Here is a 20,433-nt window from a genome sequence, read left to right as displayed (position 1 = left end):
TCACTCCGAGCAAGAATTAAACCAACGACTACCGATATTAAGTCACCTACGCAAACCGAATGTACCACTAGATCAGAATTGACTGTTTATGTGAGGTGGTTTAATATAACTGAGTTAATTTTTAGGTACAATAGTCATTTAGGAATATAACATCAAGATATTTTTATTACTCATTGCTTTTCTGATTTAATCTTTTATCTTATATCAGATCATATATATATAGAATAAATATTTAGCACATCAATCGCCTTAATAAACATTATGTAGGTACTAAAGTCTAAAAGATTATTTTTATCAATTAAAGTTGCTAGATTCAGAGCATAATATCCATAGACTAATAACTCTTGTGTGTATGGCTCTTTTATTTTGTATAATCTATTTTTATCAAAAGTTGACATTAGAATATAGAAACATAAGCCCGCGAAAGGCGCGAAATGTTTTTATTTCGCAGTAAACATTTTAATGAAATTTACTTCGATTTCGTTTAAATTTTGCCTAATCGAAATATTTAAACAACAACTATGATTTTTAACAATTTAGATGTTAATACCTTATCAAGACTAACTTCACATCAAGTGGATCATGTTACTTGCATTGAATGGTATACTAATTTTTTATTTAAGTATTGTTAGTGTAATGTTAAATATTTTGTCATAAAAAAATTACAAACATTATTATTTTATTTAACCTTTACATATATCACATATCACACTTAAAATCTATATTAATTTTTATTAATTACAGTTGTAAATATTATGTAGTACCTACCACAGCAACTTGTGGACATTCTTTATGTCATTCGTGTTGGCGCGTAAGACGCACTTGCCCCTTTTGTGGTCTACAAGTTGAGAAGAAGAGTTTAAAATTAAATTTGCCTCTACAAAGCCTGAAAGAACATGTTCAATTGCTGGCAAATACATTTGAAGAAATTTTTAAAGTAAAATGTATGTGTGTAACTTGTCATAGTCACTCATTATTTAACTCAGACATAAAACTTAATACTTATTTAATTTTCTAGTGGCTGAGTTTTCACTTGATACAGCAAATGATAAGGTATCGGAAGATTCAAATAAACATGTTAAAGAGTGGTTGGCAAGTTCTCAAAATCATTTTTCCGCACCTGTAACAGAGTCTCAAGAGTCAGTTCATTCTATTGAACAAGTTACGAGTAATATACAAATTCATTCCGAAAAGAAGAAAAACACTGTTCCTGTTGAGGTTGTACATGTTGCTCCCATGCAGGTTGATTGGGACAAAATTGAAGAAATGCCTAATACAGAAAATCTGAATAAAAAGAATCAAAATGTAATTGGACCCATGGATATAGAACCATTTGATATGATGGATGATGATAAAGATTATTCTTCAGATATGCCTCGAAGAAGTTTAAGGAATAAAGAAAACAAAGGTATACAGTTGAATAAGGTTTTAGCAGATATATCATCTGATAAAAATAGTGGAGACATTTCAAATGTGGATAAAACTAACAAGCATGGTAAATATTGGAACAACGTTAAAAGAATGAAAAAGGAATTCAGTAAACTGAATAAAAAGAATAGAAACAAATTAAATGTTTCTATTGAAATGTGTAAAAAAACTCAAAGTATTGCTAATAAAGCAGTTGAACCCAATTTCCAAAATAACTTGTATGATATTGATGATAGCACCCCAGAGGTTATTGATGGCAACAAAGTAACAGAAGCAAATAATTATGACAGTCATGTTGAAGAGACAAAGGATAATGGTAATTCAGATGTTAATAAGCAGGATGGAAATGTATCCAAAAAACAGTCTATCGTTTCTGAAAATATAGCAACTATGGATTGTGTAAATAATGAAATATGTGCAATAAATGAACACTATGTTAACGAAGAGATGAATGTATGCAATGTAAATATTCAGAATTTAAAGACACAAAAAGTTTGTTTCCTTAAAAAGAGTGCTTTAAATAAAGAAAATACAATACAAGAGGATGTTAATGAAAAAAATATGATATGTGATGAGAATTTGAAAGCAGACTGCGCTGTAAATTCTGATGATATTGAAATTACAATTAAAATTGGAAACACATTAACTAACATTTGTATTAAGAAAAAGGATAATGATGTTCAGTTAAAAATTAATTCTGACCGTGAAATTCAAACAAATCACGAAAATTTAAATGCAAATAATGAAACAACTACAATAAGTAGTCTTATTACAGAAAACAATTTAAAAAATACTGATACTGCTATCAACATGCAAAAAGATAAAGTTGTTGAAAATATAATTGTTAAATCTGTTACGCCGAAAACCCAAACTTTAGAAAAATCCACTTCTGTCAAAAAAAACACAGCTTCTGCTGAAACAGCAACAGTTAATTTTGAAATTACTGAAAGTGTAGAAAAAGAGTTATCTGATATTTTAGATAATGCTCAACTGATTAATGACCAAAATAAGAAAATACCAACAAGTCCAGAAATCAAGAATAGAAGTCAAGTAAAAAGTCATCAACAAACGCAAAAACCACTTCAAGATATTCAAGAAGATATGGAATATTTAAATGACTTAGATATTTTTGACAGTGAATCAGTCAAAGAAGGAAATGTTCAACCGCTTAAAACCTCTAAAAACACCCCTTCTGCAATATTAATGCCTTCAATGAAAAGTACTAAGATTCAATCCTTAAAAGATAAGAGAGATAGAGATGTTGCAGATTTAGATGAGATTCCCAAGACCAAGAAAATAAAATTAACCAACAACGATGAAAACTTAATAGATGATTTAAATTCAAAAAAGAATACCATGGAACACGATAGTGAGAATATTAATTATGATGCAATAATGAGTCAGGTATTTGCTAACATTGATGCAGATATGGGGAACACAAATAAAACTACTAAACAAGGACATGCTACTGAAAATGAAAATAACAGTAGTATTTTAAAGCCAAACAATGATTTGAACGTAACTAAAGGCAATACTAGTATTAAGGATGATATTAAGCAAGTTGCTAATGAAAAATATAGTGAAAATATATTTTCAATATTAGAAAAAGATTCTGAAATATTGGAACTATCCAAATCTAAGGTACTTTAAAACATAAGCATAATAAGTGATATATTATCATATCGTACATTTATATATCATATCGTTTATTTAATATATTTATAAAGTTGTGTTTAATATATTTTTGTTTTCAGAATGCAACACAAAGTCAGCATAATAAAGAGAATTCTATAAGTTCAATTAAAATAAATGATATAGAAGAAGAAAAAAATAAATCATATACACAAATAAATGATGTTGAAATTATAGAACTCGGGACACCCTTACATGATGATGATTCTGATAAGAGCATTGTTGAAGAAACACCTCAGAAGTATCTCTATTATTTCTTTTTGTTATATTTGACACTGGTAAAGCACTGTATTAACCTGTTTTTTTTTTTTACAGGAGCACATCTTTTTCAAAAAATAAAAAGGAACTTACTATCATAAGTAATACTCAACAATTGCTGCCGACAATTAATAAAAAACCTGAACAATTGCAGGAAGAACAAAAAATTTCAGATAAAGATATAAATATACTCAGTTTGTCTGATACTTTAAGTGATACAACAAAAGCAAGTAAAAATATCACTGTACACGAAACAGTTCAAAAGAGACCTACATTGGAAACACCTCTTACAATAAATAAATTTGTTGATCAAATAAAACATAAGTCGACACCTGTGGCAAGAAAATCATTAAATTTCAACAGCCAAATGGACGATGATCCAGAAAAAACTATTTGCCCAAGCTCATTTGTAGCAGCTAAAACTACGCAAGAGAAAGAATTTATGCAAAAAGCTTTTGATCAGTCACAAAGTTCCCCTCAACATTCATATACTGGTAAAAATCGTCAAAAAGGTGTCAAGTTATGTGTAGGTGGCTCTTGTTTATCATCATCTGAGCTAGCTAATCTCAGACTTCTGTGCATTAAAAGAAATTGGACTTATCTCGATAAATACTCAAAAGAATTGACTCATCTTGTTGTCGGAGTTGATGAGGAAAATAAGTCACAAAGGTGAACATCGTATATCTTTGTCTATATTTGTACAGAGAAATTAGTTCTTCCATTTTATAATATTATTTAATAATATTATAATATATAAAAAATGTTTTTTTTTATATCTACAGATCTGTTAAGTACATGTGTGCTCTGGCGGCGTCAAAATGGATTGTGTCCTACAAATGGGTTGAAAGATGTTTACAAACAAAGGATTTCGTTGAAGAGGTAAGTTAATAAATAACTTCAATATCAGCCACATACATGTAATTTCAGTTTTTAAATCTAATATATAAAATTCTCGTGTCGCGGTGTTTGTAGTTAAACTCCTCCAAAACAGCATGACCGATTCTCATGAAATTTTGTTTGCATATTGGGTAGGTCTGAGAATCGAACAACATCAATTTTTCATCCCCCTAAATGTTAAGGGTAGGTCCACCCCTAATTTTTTTTTTTGATAAATTATTTATTTTTTATTTTTTTATGATACAACATTTAAAAATACATACAACTCTAAATTTTTAACCCTCTTCGATCAACCCCTATATTTTATTTGTTAATTATAAACTTTAATAATTTGGCAAGATTGTTATTTTTATTTTGTCATGACTTAGAAAATTTTTATATTACTCTTAATTTTCCACCTCTCTACGATCGACCCCTATTTTTATGAAATTTTGTGTGCATGTCGAGTAGGTCTGATAATCGGCTAACATCTATTATTCATACAGTTAAGTTATAACGGGGGAGAGGGGATTAAGGGGGGGTTGATAACATATATGGCAAAACAACGTTTGCAGGGTCAGCTAGTATCTTTATATATTCAACTGTTGCAGCCAAATTAAATCCTAAATAGAAATAATAAATTTACCTGAAGGGTCGTATATAAAATTCGTCAAATAAGGGGCTCTGTATAATGCCTGGCATGATAATGTATGGCAAAAGGGATGGAGGTCTAAGGAAATGTGACATTCATTCATCATTAATTTTTATTCTATTTTTTTCTAAACATACATTTCTTAATTTTTTTCGAGAGAGAAGCTAGCATTTGTATAACAAAGATGAAAGGGGTGACCAAAATGGTAAAAATTCATGTGACATATTTTATGTACGACCCATCATAAAAATTTTAGCTAGTCATATTTAATATATTAATTTCTTATTACACTTTTAGGAACCATATGAAGCGTTAGACGGTACAGGCGAACCGGGGCCAAGACGATCACGCATCGCCAAACAGAAACTTTTTGAAGGAATTACATTTTATTGCATGCCGCCCTTCAGTGTACTGGATACTGATACTCTACAAGTATGTTCTGTTTCATTACTAGAAATATCTCACAAAAATATATAAAGCCTACCAACAACAAACCGATCAGCTTGTAATAATTTTCGTAAAAGTGAAAGTTTATAATAAATAGGAAACAATATTTTGCAAAAGTCTTCGAGCAATGTGTCCTGCTACTAGTCCACAAGTTTAAAGTCGCTCAACATGTTTAAGGGACGGGATCCATTGTTAATCTGTACCGAAACATCAACTGCAGTAAGTGACGTCATTTGTAGCATCAAACATTGGCCGCGTTTCACTAAGCGTCCGCAACGCCTGCATCATGTTTTCATCATGCTGCCATATTGCGAGCACACAGCTGACGCCTGACACTTAACAGCGCCTAAATATGCGTTCCACTTATAAAATTCACCCACAACACCCGCGGCATTTTTTGCGTTAGCGGAACGGCAATTTTAGCATTACTGATCAGTGGCGTTGTGGGCCTTAGGTTGAACGCGTCCATTGTTATTACCCCAAATGACGTCACGCGCTCTCAGATGACATGACGTGGCGTTTTGGCGGGATTTTTAAACATACAATATTAAAACATGATTTTAAGTACCCAAAAGGCTATTTATTGCTTCAGCCTGTAATATTCCACTACTGGGCATAGGCCTTATTCCCCATGTAGGAGAAGGATCAGAGCTTAATCCACCACGCTGCTCCAATGCGTGTTGGCGGATATATTTCCTACTATAAGTAACGATCGCTATCAGGTGTACATGATAACAACCGGGACCGATGGCTTAACGCGCTCTCCGAGGCACGGTGGGGAGACCCACAAGAACTACACAAACACCCAGACCCCGGTAAACACCTGTATGGCCAATACAAATGTTTGTTATGTGCAGGGATCGAACCCGCAACCGTCAGCGCAACAGGTACAATCCATGTCTGTGACCGTTGCGCTAACGCGGCGTCCTAAAAGGCTATAATAAATAAAATTTTATTTATATGGAAATAAGTATCCATAAAAATTAATTTAAAACGCTTTTCGAAAATTTGTCCAGTTCCCTATTGTGTGGAGAGTAATGAGAGAATGTTTTACCAGAGTTCAAGTTAGCAATATAATTAACTGTTAAGTCATAAAACTTCCATTATAAAATACGCAATGTCCTTGACTCCATTTTTTGACAGGACTGATAATATTTTTTTAATCAATCATCTATGTAAACAAACATGAATTAGGTATTACTAACTTTTAAAACATGTATGAAACACGTAAGTACGTTTATAACATTTAAAAAAATGTAAGTTTTATATCTTTAAACATATGAGAAAGAAAAAAACATAGAAACCCGTTCTACTTTCTTTGTCCCGTTGTGTGTAAGTTGTTCGACCTTGAAAACGAAAAATATTAGTATATTAAAGTTGTTTATTCATTGAGACACTGCCGTTTTATTAGCTTTTTATTGTAACAAAATCTCATGTTTTTAGCAAATAAAGCATATAATTATGTCGACATCAATAACACCATTTCGTGATATAAAATAGTTTACAAAGTCACTTGGTAATTCGATATAACGCGTGTTTGATAGAGACGCACAAAATATAGAGGGCGTCGTTCGAAAATGTAGGATCTAGGTATATAATAGGCATGAGTTAAATATATCAAAACGTAACTAATAACCGATATGAGTTAGATAACATATCGTATCGATATCACGTTTTCACATAACTGATATTTCAAAAACTATGATATCGAAACCTCAATCGAAACAATAACTCGAATCACGCGACAACTCGATACGGAAACCGAACGAAATGTTACACAGTTATCAAAACGAAAACCGTGCCCAAACGAACTACGATGGTAACGAAAGCCGAACGGTATCATATTCGCTTCTTCTCTTTCTTGTAAAGCGATGTAAAAGAGATGAAGCGAATATTAGGATATTCAATTCGACTCTGACATATTATAACATAAAAGAGATGCAGCATTTTTGTTTTATTTGTGCAATGCTTGGACAATTACAAGTTATGGCATTTCGCTCTTATGTGTAGTAGAAATAAAGGTTAATTTGAATTGTTACGATTGCGTTTAGAATGTTTTGATATTTAGTCGATTATTCCGCGAAAGATTCACACCGCAAATTGTAATTTAGTATAATAGCAATACGGCTCAATTTGAATTGACGATACATTTAGGTAATAATGATGTTTAGTTCTTGAATAATAATAAGGTGCATTTTGACGTGTAATTTGTTGGCATAGTTTTTTGGATGTAGTAAACAACAACAGTCATATTAATAAAAACAAATCTTCCGAGTCGAGTGCCGAAACCACAGCGAATGTAAATATAGCTCAAAATGTTAGTACTAGTGTAAGTGCTTGGGATAAATTTGACGATTTATTACGAAAAAATAAGCCACAAGGAAATGCTCAAGCGAGGGCCATTAGGGAACTGCAGATGTACCTAGACGATGAGATGTTGCCCCGTAAAGATTCCGAAGGAAACTGGAATAATCCAGCGCAGTGGTGTAGAGACCATAGGATAATTTATCCACACCTCTCGGAACTTTATCGAAATAAGTGTAATATAGTTGCCACCTCAGTTCCGTGTGAGTGACTCTTTTCGAAGACAGGGCTTATAATAAATGAAAGGAGATGCCGTTTGAAATCGAAGAAAGTGGAGCAGCTTGCATTCTTATATGCAAATCTGTCTTTATCCAAAAAGAAGCAGATTTAAATTTAAACATCTGTAAATATTTATAAATCAAAAATCATTGTATATATGGCGATTTTTAAATGCGCCAGAAAAGTATCTTTATTTTTTTACTTACAAAGTTTTTCTGATAGTCCTAAGTCTAATAAAGCATGAAGGGAAATAGCCATAACTAACTAAAACACCGCAGACTGAGACATTCTTTAAAATGTATTAGGTTAAAATAACTCGTTAAATGTGCACGTGTTCTCGTTTGTCTTTAGTTACATAACTGTGTAACCAAATACGTTAGCAAACCATAGTAATGATATCGATATCTAAAAACCGTTTTCGATATCGATATGAAAACTATATAACGGTTACATATCGGTTTTCTTCAAAAAACGAAAACGCCCATCTCAAGTATATAATAGTTTTAAAGAAAGTGTTTACTTTACGACTATTACGATTTATTAGTAGACGATGTTTTTACTGCTGTTAAATTTTGATATTTATACATTACTGTTTTTTACCTAAGCACGGGAGTATAGAGCGAGTGTGGATTAGTGGTGCTGTATTTTATAATAAAACACAATTTATTTATTTTGTTTCGAGTAACTGCGGGGTTTCTTACCGATTCTTCTCCGCAGAATCTACAATCGAATTAAGATGTAAATGTGTAAAACGTCGATTCAAAAGTCGTTTCGAAGGCAGTCGTATGAAGTAGTGCTGTGTGTGCAGGACATGGTGCGCGCGGCGGGCGGGCGCGCGCTGCGGGCGGCGGGCGAGGCGCGCGCCGGCGCCGCGCCCGCGCTGCTGCTGGCCGAGCCCGAGCGCACGCAGGACGACAGGTTCACCTGTGCGCACTCTCACGGTTTTTTTTTTTTATACACGGTGATTTTATAACCGTTTTGGAAACGAAATATTTTACTTAGGAATCATCTATAGTACATATAAAAATGGATAAATCAATTGTAATGTTGACTAAAAAAAAGTTTCAATTTTAATATTCATTTTTATTCGATCGACTTGGAAAGTAGTAAGGCACTGATCATTCATTCATTATTTTATATGAATGAAACACGTCCGTGCGCGTTTCGGTTGATAAAAGTATACCTATAGGCGCGAGCTAGCGAGTACTTACGTAGATAGACTCGTTTGTCCTTCATACTTTACACGGGCTTAGGACCGTCAGAAATACCTATTTTATTTAAACTTCTTTTCGATTATTAACCACGATTGTTCTTGTCACAACAAATCAATTTATAAACGAACTGCAGGTATAAACTTCAGGCGTATTTAAAAAATCGGAGTTTTCTACAGAATAATTAACTTACATACCTATTAACAGTTTATTTACACTATTTACACTTCTCTGTATCGAAGCAACTGCTCAAAATGGAGTCCGCTGCGTTCATTACACAAACGTACGCGTTTAATACAATTGTCTTTTAATTTTCTTAATGTGTCTTGATCACTTTTCACTTTATCAAAAGCGTCCACTATCGCAATGCGTAACTCATCACAGCTTTCATATTGACTGACGTGTATAACTTTTTATTTCCGATCACAAGAAAAAAATCCAGGGGCGTAAAGTCAGGACTTCCAGGTGGCCAAGACACAGGCCCTTCTCGACCTATCCACCTATCACTAAACTCACTGTCCAGGTACATCGTCTACTAACTCAGATATTACTCTCCTTAACATCTCTAAGTACGAATTGCCGGTTAGATGACCTTCAATAAAAATAGGCTCTATTAGTTGGTCATTAATAATACCGGCCTACACGTTCACACTGAAACAAACCTGGTGATGGTTTTCTCGTATCAAGTGGGGGTTAATTAGAGCCCAGTAATGCTCATTGTGCACATTGTATAGTCCCACTCGAGTAAACAGTGACTCGTCCGTCCAGAGTATGTTGTCGTTTGTATTATTTAACAACCACTGGCAAAAGGCGATTCTTTCCGGTGCGTTGTTTATTACGTGAGCCTTACGAAAATGATACGGGTGTAATCCTTGTGTACGTAATATCTTCCATACGAAGTTTTGGCTAACATCGAATTCTCTTGCTGCCATCCTTGTCCTCCGCCAGGGATCGCGCTCGAAGTACTCAAGAACATCTTCAAACTCCGGCGAATAATAATTTAAACGTCCTTGACCTTGTTTACGCATGTACCGCTATGGTATTACTGACCGACTGAAAGCCAGGGACGCGGGACGCCGACGATTACAAGGACAAGTGAGCAACGCCGTCATTGGTCGACTCCGGCGCAACTCGGTAGCTTTGTTTTTATTGGCTAATACGATTTTGTGACTCGCTATTAAAACGTATAGTATTTCTATTTTTAGAATGTACCTACCGTGTAGCGCTACTACTGGTTCTCACTTTTTATCTGTAAACCATGTGAATATCGACTTTGATGAAAAAAAAAATACATATATTATTAAATTAACGTTATATATAGGTTCTGTTATTGATAAATAATTCAAAATTTTCGTTTCCAAAACGCTTTCAAAATCACCCGGTATATATAGACTAGCGCTTGACTGCGATCTCACCTGAAGGCAAGTGAAGATGCAGCCTAAGGTGGTGCGCGCATTGCCTAGAAGATGCCTATTCACTCTTGATTTGCTTGACGGTTGCTTCGTTTCATACTTACTAGCCGTAACTAGCCGCTGCCTGGCAAACGAGCCGAAAATATCTTCTCGCAGGCCTGTTTCATCACCAGTGGATAACGCTATTTGATGGATGACAATATCAAACGGATAAAACTTTTTGATATATTATTAATATATCGCATTTCACTATATTTGTGACATATTTCTATTCGTTTTGATACAGATCTTATTAACTGTGGCTAACCGCTGCCTGGCGAACGAGCCGAAAATATCTTCTCGCAGGCCTGTTTCATCACTAGTGGATAACGCTATTTGATGGATGACAATATCAAACGGATAATTTTTTTTGATATATTATTAATGTTTACCATCGCATTTCACTATATTTATGACATATTTCTATTTTCAAACGTGAATATAAACGTTGTTTATTAATTGAGAAGAAACGTGACCTAAATGGCCTGTTCTACCTCCTGCTGTTAAAGTCTATTCGCTACCTATTTGAAGGATAAACTATATTTATAACCGATGAAACTGGCCCTTACTCTACCAGAGAAGCGACAAAAAAAATGTATTTTCTAAACACACGGGCATCTGAATTTATCACCTCTGGTAATATAAATATAATTTATACCCAAGTCCTACATAGGATATACAGCAAAATCAGTGGTAATAAGTAGGCAAGAAGGTAGTTTTAGTTTATTTTTATGTTGTACTGAACAAAACTATTTTCCATTAGTGACCGACCATATGTCCAAGTCAGAGTTTACTTTATTTTTTTATTATTAGAAAATATACATATACAAATTAGTAATGAGAGTAACTAAACGTTTTACATAAGCAATATTACATAAAAACTAATAAATAGAAAGGCATGAATAAGTTAATAGAGAATATAAACCATGGTAAAAGTATTAGGAAATTAAACGGTTTGGGAGAAAAATAAGTCATGATTTAGCTCATAACATTCTACTGCTGGTCATAGGCCTCTTTCACCATGTAGAAGAAGGTTTGGATCTTAATCCACCACGCTGCCCACCGTGTTGGCGCATACATATATTCTCTTCTTTAAGTAACGATCACTATATTAACGGGCTCTCCTTGGCACGGTGGTGAGACTACAAGGACAGATACCCAGACCGATACAAATACAAGTATTTATCCCGAGCCGAAATCGAACCTGCGGCCGACGGTGATTAGGGGCCTACGCGGCACACGCACCACAACACCAGAACGGTTGTCATACTTACATAAATAAATCATAATTTATCAAATTATTTTTTTCATCATTTTGTAAAAATAATACGAATTAATACCTAAATTATACTTAATTATCAAGATGATGATGATGATGATGAATACGAATAGTACCTAAATATAATTTGTTTATTGTTGTCCTCACACTTACAAAAGCAAGCTGTTAGTGTATAAACGACAACGACAGAATAAACACAATTTTTAAGAGGAAAGGGTACCGAAGAGACTTTTCAAAAATAGGTATTTGAATAAAATGTTTCTGTCGCGCTGCATGCCGCTACCGCGCCCCGCGCCATCTCCGCCCCGTTTTTTCTATGTGTGACTGTCGTGTTGTTAGTGTGCGTGCGCCGGCTATTCAGCTATTAATTGTTGACGATATTTTAGTATTCGCATCTTTCGTTTGTGATTGACTACGAGTACATATAGCGCATAGTGCTATTTTTCTGAATTTGGCTTGTTTTATTGAATTTGTTCTGCATCGTATTGCTGTGACTCGGCTTACTATTATTGAATTTCGTAAACTACTTATTATTTATGTTTTATTATTTTGAATTGGATACTCTTTGTGACTTGATACATGTCTATATTTTTGTGGGTAATTATCGAAATACTTAGGTACTTTATTTATGAATTAGGTATGTAATTACATGGTTGAGGTGTGTGTAAGAATGGGTAATGAAATACATACATAATTATAGTGTATACATGTAGTACATAGTATAAGTGTAAGTATAGTATATATATGTAATGTAGTACATACACAGTATAAAATGTTTGCCTTAGTACCTATATAATTTGTAATGTCTCATGTTTGTCGCAGTTATTAATACATGGGTATAGCTTATATATATTAATTAACATATAATTGCGGCGATATAACAATGGTTAAAAATAATATTATAAATAAAAAAAAAACAAGAAAAGCCGCCTGCGTGAAGAACAACTATTAGAAAGTCAATTGAAAAGGCTGGAACAAGATAAAAATTCAATAATCACACAAAGATAGCTAAATAAATTACACCAATTTCAAACATTATGTACTGTACACTTACAAAAATCATGAAGGCGACTTTTTCAATTATTATTTTATTTATGTTTTTTTAGTTAGGCAAATTACGTAATCGATTGAATTTTTTTAAAAAGTGGTTGATTAACATGACATAACATAACAATACACTTTATTGAACACCAACAGAAAATAATAATACGTATCAGATTGATTTTTAACCGACTTCCAAAAAAGGAGGAGGTTCTTAATTCGACTGTATTTTTTTTTTTTTTTGTATATATGTTACTTCAGAACTTTTGACTGGGTGGACCGAGTTCGACTTGTACGCAAAGGAAAAAAAGCCGACTTCAATTACATCGACATGTAATACAACAAAGGTAGACGAAAATATAGTCAAGTAAATACGCGTTATTAAAGATTACTCAAAAATTTGTAATCAGATCTCGATGAAATTTAAATATGACTACACGATAAACATCAGCTTTCGATTAAATTAAAAATCATCAAAATCGGTACACCTAGTAAAAAGTTATGCGGTATAATACAACGTAGGTCGACGAAAATAGTCAAGTAAAAACGTATTATTTATATTACTCGAAAAGTTGTTGTTAGATCTCAAATAAACTCAAGTGAGACCAAATGACACACACCACCTTTCGATTAAAAAAAAAATTGTAGAAATCGGTCCACTCAGTCAAAAGTTCTGAATTAACATACATAAAAAATACAGTTAAATTGAGAGCTTCCTCCTTTTTTGGAAGTGGGTTAAAAATAGAAACCGATTTTACACGTCTATAGAATTCCTAAGTCGACAAGCTTGAACAGTGAAAGATTTAGTATAAACGAAAGAGGAGTGAGAGGGAAATTCAAGAAGTAAGCTTTCCTCAGAACGAAAACTGCGTTCATTGGAATCACTAAGAAACTTAAATCGTCGTTTTAGATAAGCAGGTACAACAGGATTAAAAGTAGTAGTAGTAGTAGTAGTAAAATAGAGTAAAGTAAGTTGAGAATATACGTATACCCGAAGTAGGGAATTGGGTGCCACTCAGGGCGTAACTACTGCCGTATCAGCCGTATCAATGATACGGGGCCCCCTATTTACAGGGCCCCTAAGGTGTGTAAGCAAAAATTAGTAAAATGCTATCCACAATGTCACTTAATCTTGTGCTTCCTGGAAAAAAGAATAAAAAAACTGTCATACATACCTATAGAGTTTTAACTTCAGAAATGACTGAAGTCTGAAAAGCAGTCCCCTTTTATCCGAGTCAAGCGTGCGCCCAATTGTTGATAACATTCTGTATCGTTTATTTCGGGATTCAGTTAATCATTATGAACAATGAATTAATCTTTTTTATATAAGAATGGGGCACACAAGCAGACGAAGCCATCTAATTTATAACGGCTACCGTCGCCCATGGCCTTTAGAGAAAAGATGTAGACACTAGACGCTTTAAAACCCCCAAATTTTAGCAAGGTCATTCCACACTTTGAATGTACGCGGAAACATTGCGCACGAAGCTCGCACATTGGTTGCAAACCACTGGTGGATACAATTAGCACCACTAGACTTCTTGACATCGAAATAATGCAGAACACGACAAACGACACTGCTCATAGTGCACATTACGCATCGCGTGTTCGCACCGTGGAATGCTCGGTGGTGCTTTTCCCTCATCGTCAAGAGTTGAATTCGACGCAAAAAGAGTGCAAAGAATTTCGCTTACTTTTTCGCATAATATGCCAGAGAGCCTTCAGGTTCGCGCAATGATGGAAGTGTAGACTAAAAAAAGTTACCTTCGACAGCTTTTGTAAGAAACAAAAGGCATGGGTTCCATTTGGAAAGCCCAATAGTCTCTCGCCAATTCTGCTGTGTTTGAAATTTGCCCTAGCGATTTACTACCTGTAAGACCTGGAGGCAGCGTTGAATCTCTTCTTCAGGTTATGCGCCTGTGAATCCCCCATATAGATGCGGAAGATTCATAGGAATTCACTAATAGTATTGGCCTCACAGGCTGAAGCGAACGATCCCCCGCATCTATTGCTGCAGGTCAAGGCTAATAACTCTCCGGCTTGGAACTACAAGCTCTTTAAATTAGCTTAAAATCCGAAATTCAAAACATTCATTCCATTAAAGAACTCATGGAATTATTACTGATAAAATTCAATAGCCTTGCATCCAATTTTCCGGAGGTATTAACTTGATGTTTTTCAAAACTAAAACTGATAAAAAATTACCTAAGGATTTCGATGGAACAGGAACAGCTACAGCAGACTACACTCACTATTGTCTATTCTAGGAGGAAGTTATAACTTATAATCAATAAATATTTATTTTAATTCAATGCAAGCATTTTTTGTGAGAAATCTTTACCCATCATTTGCCTGCCCCCCCACTAATTTTGATACAGGGTCCCAAGGTTCCCGGGGTTCCAAGGAATGCTACGCTAGTGGGGCCACTTGAGTTTTTTACGCAATTCAGAAATATGATTCTATTTGCGAAGTCCAAATACGAATCGCATAGGTACATAGATTCGACCAAATTTAATAAACTGCTCCTCAGTAATTCAAGAAAACAACTAAGCAATTTTTTACCGATGAAAAAAAACAGAGGAGGTTCTAAAGTCGCTACGTACCTATATTTATTTATGTTTGACCATGCATAGCTTTTTACAAAGTATTCCGAAATTGATAAAAAAATATATTGGAAAGAGTAAACCCCGAAGTTGTTTTTCGCCTAGGAGGCGAGGAAGAAGCGCGGCTCGCAGCTTGCTTGGCATAGGCATGGGAAAGAGCAGTCCTAATTTTTTAAACTTACTTATTGTATTTTTTATTAGTATTACGGTAATAATAATCATAATATACTTTTTTGAAATCCTTGTATTGAGCCCTTTTGATACCAAAAAACAAACAACACAGTTATTTACCATAATTATCATTGTTATTTGTTAGCGAAACCCTTCGTTAGCCCAGGTTTGCACAGTGTTACAATAAAAACCGCATATACAAATACGGCTTTATTGTAGTTATGAAAAGAGAAATTATTTAATTTTGTTAATACGAATTTTAGAAAATATCGACTAAAAATAACATCACTAGTGTATCGATATAATTGTCGACTATGAGGCATCACTTCGCTGGCGTATATACGTATTGCTTTGACCCTTCCCTCCCCCAGACCTATCCCCCAAAAAGCAAGAAAGGGACAACTGCAGCTCAGACCGTTTTAGGTATATAATTTTTGACCAAAACAGTGTTTCGTAGTCGACTGTTTTCTCCTCAAAACATGGCAATTTTTTAAAAAATTTTTTTTTTAGAAAATAAAAGAAGACTTCGGCTATGCCCCTATGTTTTCATTTTTTTGAAAATATGCATATATTTTTTTTAATGAGTGTCTGAAAATGTACAAAAAATTATGCAATATTTCGAGTTTTTGAAGTCTCCTAATTCCTATGATAATAAGAATATGAAAAAAATCAAAACATAGGGGCATGGTCATGGCAGCAAAGAGTTCTATGTCACAAAAATATTTGATCTAGTGTCATTATCCAGGGAGAAAACAGTCGACTACGTTTGTATGGAGAAAGACCCGGTACCCTTTCCTCTTAAGAACAATAAATAATACAACACAAAATCGCCCCTTAAAAACTTTTTGACACTTAAACTTATAACAAAACCTGAATTTGTTATAATTATTTAAAAAATAAATAATATTGTTACTTATCTACTAATTAGGTGTTATTTTATCTATGCAACAAAAGTATGATTAAAATTTGAAGACAGAAGCTTCCTAAGGAAGGTGATTTAAAAAATAAAATAAGCTTTGTGAATTAATTAGTAATGTGCCCTGTTCTTCAATTTAAATAGATTATTTCTATTTAAATGAGATTTAATGATTTTTATTTAATTTCGTGCCGATGTCATTATAATACATGCACTTATCATCAGTTCTGTTTTAATTTTTAAAGTTAGTTTTTGTACGCACAAAGAAATTAAATTCAAAATAAACATGAATAATTTTTAACTTAGAAAAAAAACTCTTAAGGTTAAAAGTCCATAAATTACGTGAGGTATTTTTTTAAATTTTCTGTCCCCCCCTCTCCGGTGAGACGTCGTGAGATTTTATTCAACCCCCCTCCCCCAACCCCCAATCTCACGTGAGATTTCTCAAAATGTGGGTTTCTTACGTAAACGCGTTGGATTGTTATTGTTTAAAAAAAAATTGCTTCGTGCTTTTATTTACGACTAGTAATCTATATTGCTGAGAGTTTAACTATAAGTGCAATAAAAATTTAACAATAGAATACCTAAATAATACTTTTCAGTCAGAAAAAAAATTGCGTGATATTTGCTGAGGCCCTTGCCCTCTCTCCAACGTAAGATTAGATGAGATTTCACTCGACCCCCTCCCCCCTTAAACATCTCACGTATTTTATGAACGCCCTCTAACATAAAACACTAAAATAACATTCATCTATGGCATAAATTATTTTCAAAATAACAATAAATTGCCTATCAAAGGATGACGAAATTTAACGGAAAATTACAGAGCATGTGATCTTTGTGACTTTGAGTCACTCAGAGAAGTATTAATTACATATGAGAAACCAAAGGTCTAGGTTTAAGAGGTCGATAAAATAATCTATACTAATAATCTGAATAGGAAAGATTTGCATATATGATTGTTCTTAGTAACTCAAAAACTTCTTGACCTATTTAAAAAATTCTTTCGAGGTGTGAATACTACGTCATCACTGCACTCAGTTATTCTGTTTTCTTCCGCTGAAATATAGCCTTTACTACGACATAATTAATTTTAACGGTAGAAAACGGAATAACTGAGTGCAGTGATGACGTAGTGTATCTGCTTTTTATTTTGGTTGGTTTAATATTATCGTTGTTGAATGTATAAATAAAACAACACAGTAATTAATAAAAAAAAAAATAGTCATTTATTAAATGTTGAGGTAATGTATATTTGTTCTTACGATTCATCACATCAACCTATCACACTCCACTGCTGAACATAGGCCTCCACAAGTTTGCGCAAAAAATTGCGTGAACTCATGTGTTTTGCCCATCGTCACCACGCTGGGCAGGCGGGTTGATGATCGCAGGGCTGGCTTTGTCGCACCAAAGACTCTACTGCCTGTCTTCGGCCTGTGTATTTTAAAGCCAGCAGTTGGATGGTTATCCCGCCATCGATCGGCTTTTTAACCACACAGTGAAGTTCTTACGATTGAGTCTTAGCATTTTCAAATATATAGCCATATTATTATTATGGCGTATACTAGTGCTCACCCATGCTTTTACATCTATCGCGTTTCTCTTTTTATACTCGCAATATTACTTATTTAAAAAAAATATTGAAAAAATATGTTTAAAACATTTGCTAACGGAAATCTTCATTGACAAAGGTTTTAAGTAAAATCTATAGTATAGTGATAAGGTAGGTAATAGTTTCTTATTGTAACATATTATATATTGGTCTCTATTTATCTATTTACAATAGTTTAAAAATACACATCCTACGAGTAGTAGAGTAGTAGTAAAGATAGAAACACATTATCGGACGCGACTGGCTGCTTTATCTTGTGTATTTTATGTAATTGGTCGTCTAGACTCATGAATATGTGTCGTCGTAGTCTGAATAATACGTACATATTTAAGAAAAGCCTACTTTTTAGATATGAGTCAACTTAGCAACTGTTAATTTATTTTATATATTTAGTTTTCAGGCAAATACTAAAATTAGGGTTTTCCTTATCTATTGTATTACAAATATGAGATTCGCTTACGAAAACAGATCAACGGTAAATATATGCCAAACCTAATATCATAAATAAAATCCGTACAAGTTTTGACTTGTTGGAAGTTGTATACTTTAAGTTAGAGGCTTTGATAGGCGAGCAACAAGTTGATTAAAAGTGGATTATTTTGAGATTCGATACCAAAGTACTTTTATTGACGTATTTGAAGCTAAAAAATAAATAAGCTCATTTTGAACAGACCATCTGTTGTTTATTTGCGTTACCTTTTATATATATATATATATATATATATATATATATATATATATATATATATATCTCCATTACACTGCTCTAACTCAAATTTACATATCATTCTAAATGTTTGGTGTCCGAACTCTTTAGCTAAATAGCAAATTCAGCTTTTATTGGCTGGCAATTAATTTAAATCAATCATTTAAAATCTTCGCCTAACCATAACATTCTTATGCGAAAAATATACGACTAGGATTAGCGCCATACCTGCATCAATAGCAATTGATTAAAACACTTGTATAGTAAACTAGCAATTTGTTTTAGTCGTTTGCGGGTGCGCCAATTACATTGTTTCTTACTTAACAATGTACATAACTCAGTCATCTTAGAACGGAAGATTGCTGATAACAAATACATGTGTTTGGCTTTCAAGAAACGTTGACATTGCATTATTGACTAAAACGTGTACCTACTCAAAAGGGATAGAGATAAAAGTACGACTGCGTATGAGCTAAAAATAATTACACTAAATTAAAGCATAACCGTCACTAGAGAGAGAAATTGAAAAGAATGCTGATTGTAAAATATGCTTGAGCACTAAATTGGCAAGAATGACAATTAGAAGTTTATAAATTCTAATCTTATTGAAATAACTAACTATATAATTTACACATTATGAAAGGTAAAAAATACATATTTAAGCTAAAAAAACTTAACAAAAAAGAAAGTCGTTCATCCAATTTATTGTTATTTTTTTTATAATGCTCTATTATTAAATACTTGGTTTAGATAATTATTTAAATTGAACATCTGTTTTAGTTCAATGTAAAAATTTAAAAAATAAAAAAAGATTTATCAAAATCGGCACACTTAGTAAATAGTTATGGGGTTACACACAAAAAAAATTCAGTCAAATTGAGAACATCCTCCTTTTTTGAAGTCGGTTAAAAATTGATACATTAAACAAACAAAATAGGTATAGCTATTGAATAATTATATTAATTTGTTGATATAAAAACTTAACTTTTTTTGTTTTTGTTTTTCAGATCTTGCCATGGAGCTAGGCGTTGTACCAGTCAACTACGAGTGGGTGCTAAACTGCTTAGGTAGTTACACACTAGGATCAATATACGAACTTTTGCTTTGTCCTGCCTCATTGCTACCCCCAATCACTTCTAAATGGCCATCTGAATTGATATCTCGTGATTATGAATAAATTTAATTTACATAACTTTGTTTTATTTTTCAAATATTGTTGTGTATACAAATTAAGAAAACGTAAAAAATCGTAATCAAGTTTTAAAATTTTTCAACATAGGTACATTGTTTGACGTTGTTGTAAGTTGCGTGACGACGCGTTGGCGCAACGGTCACAGCACTGGTTTATGGCTGTTGCGCTGGCGGTGGCGGGTTCAATCCCCGCACATTACAAATATTTATATTGGCCATATATATATTAGCCGTGGTCTGGGCGTTTGTGCAGTCCTTGTGGATCGCCCCACCGCGCCTCGTAAAGCACGTTAAGCCGTCGGGTCCCGGTTGT

General features: G+C 33.5%; 1 protein-coding gene across 1 annotated transcript; it reads left to right on the top strand.

Moving 5' to 3' along the window:
* Positions 1-383: 383 nt before the first annotated feature.
* Positions 384-20,121, top strand: LOC123655572 (breast cancer type 1 susceptibility protein homolog). Its single transcript, XM_045591340.1, has 9 exons — positions 384-601; positions 745-944; positions 1,019-3,069; positions 3,183-3,361; positions 3,436-4,047; positions 4,161-4,257; positions 5,204-5,338; positions 8,745-8,862; positions 19,937-20,121. Exons 1-9 carry the CDS (start codon positions 522-524, stop codon positions 20,104-20,106), a joined length of 3,642 nt encoding a protein of 1,213 aa, XP_045447296.1. The 5' UTR covers positions 384-521; the 3' UTR covers positions 20,107-20,121.
* Positions 20,122-20,433: the final 312 nt, after the last annotated feature.

Source organism: Melitaea cinxia, chromosome 8 (genome assembly GCF_905220565.1).
Source record: "Melitaea cinxia chromosome 8, ilMelCinx1.1, whole genome shotgun sequence".
In the NCBI taxonomy this organism is placed as follows: domain Eukaryota; kingdom Metazoa; phylum Arthropoda; class Insecta; order Lepidoptera; family Nymphalidae; genus Melitaea; species Melitaea cinxia.
Note: the sequence above shows the minus strand (reverse complement) of the source record. Positions and strands in the feature narration are given on the sequence as shown.

Bases quoted from the DNA above. Each gene is read 5' to 3' on its own strand.
- LOC123655572 (XM_045591340.1), top strand. From the start codon at position 522: ATGATTTTTAACAATTTAGATGTTAATACCTTATCAAGACTAACTTCA. The intron at 945-1,018 runs GTATGTGTGTAA...TTAATTTTCTAG, and splicing joins AGAAATTTTTAAAGTAAAAT to TGGCTGAGTTTTCACTTGAT. The intron at 5,339-8,744 runs GTATGTTCTGTT...CTGTGTGTGCAG, and splicing joins TGGATACTGATACTCTACAA to GACATGGTGCGCGCGGCGGG.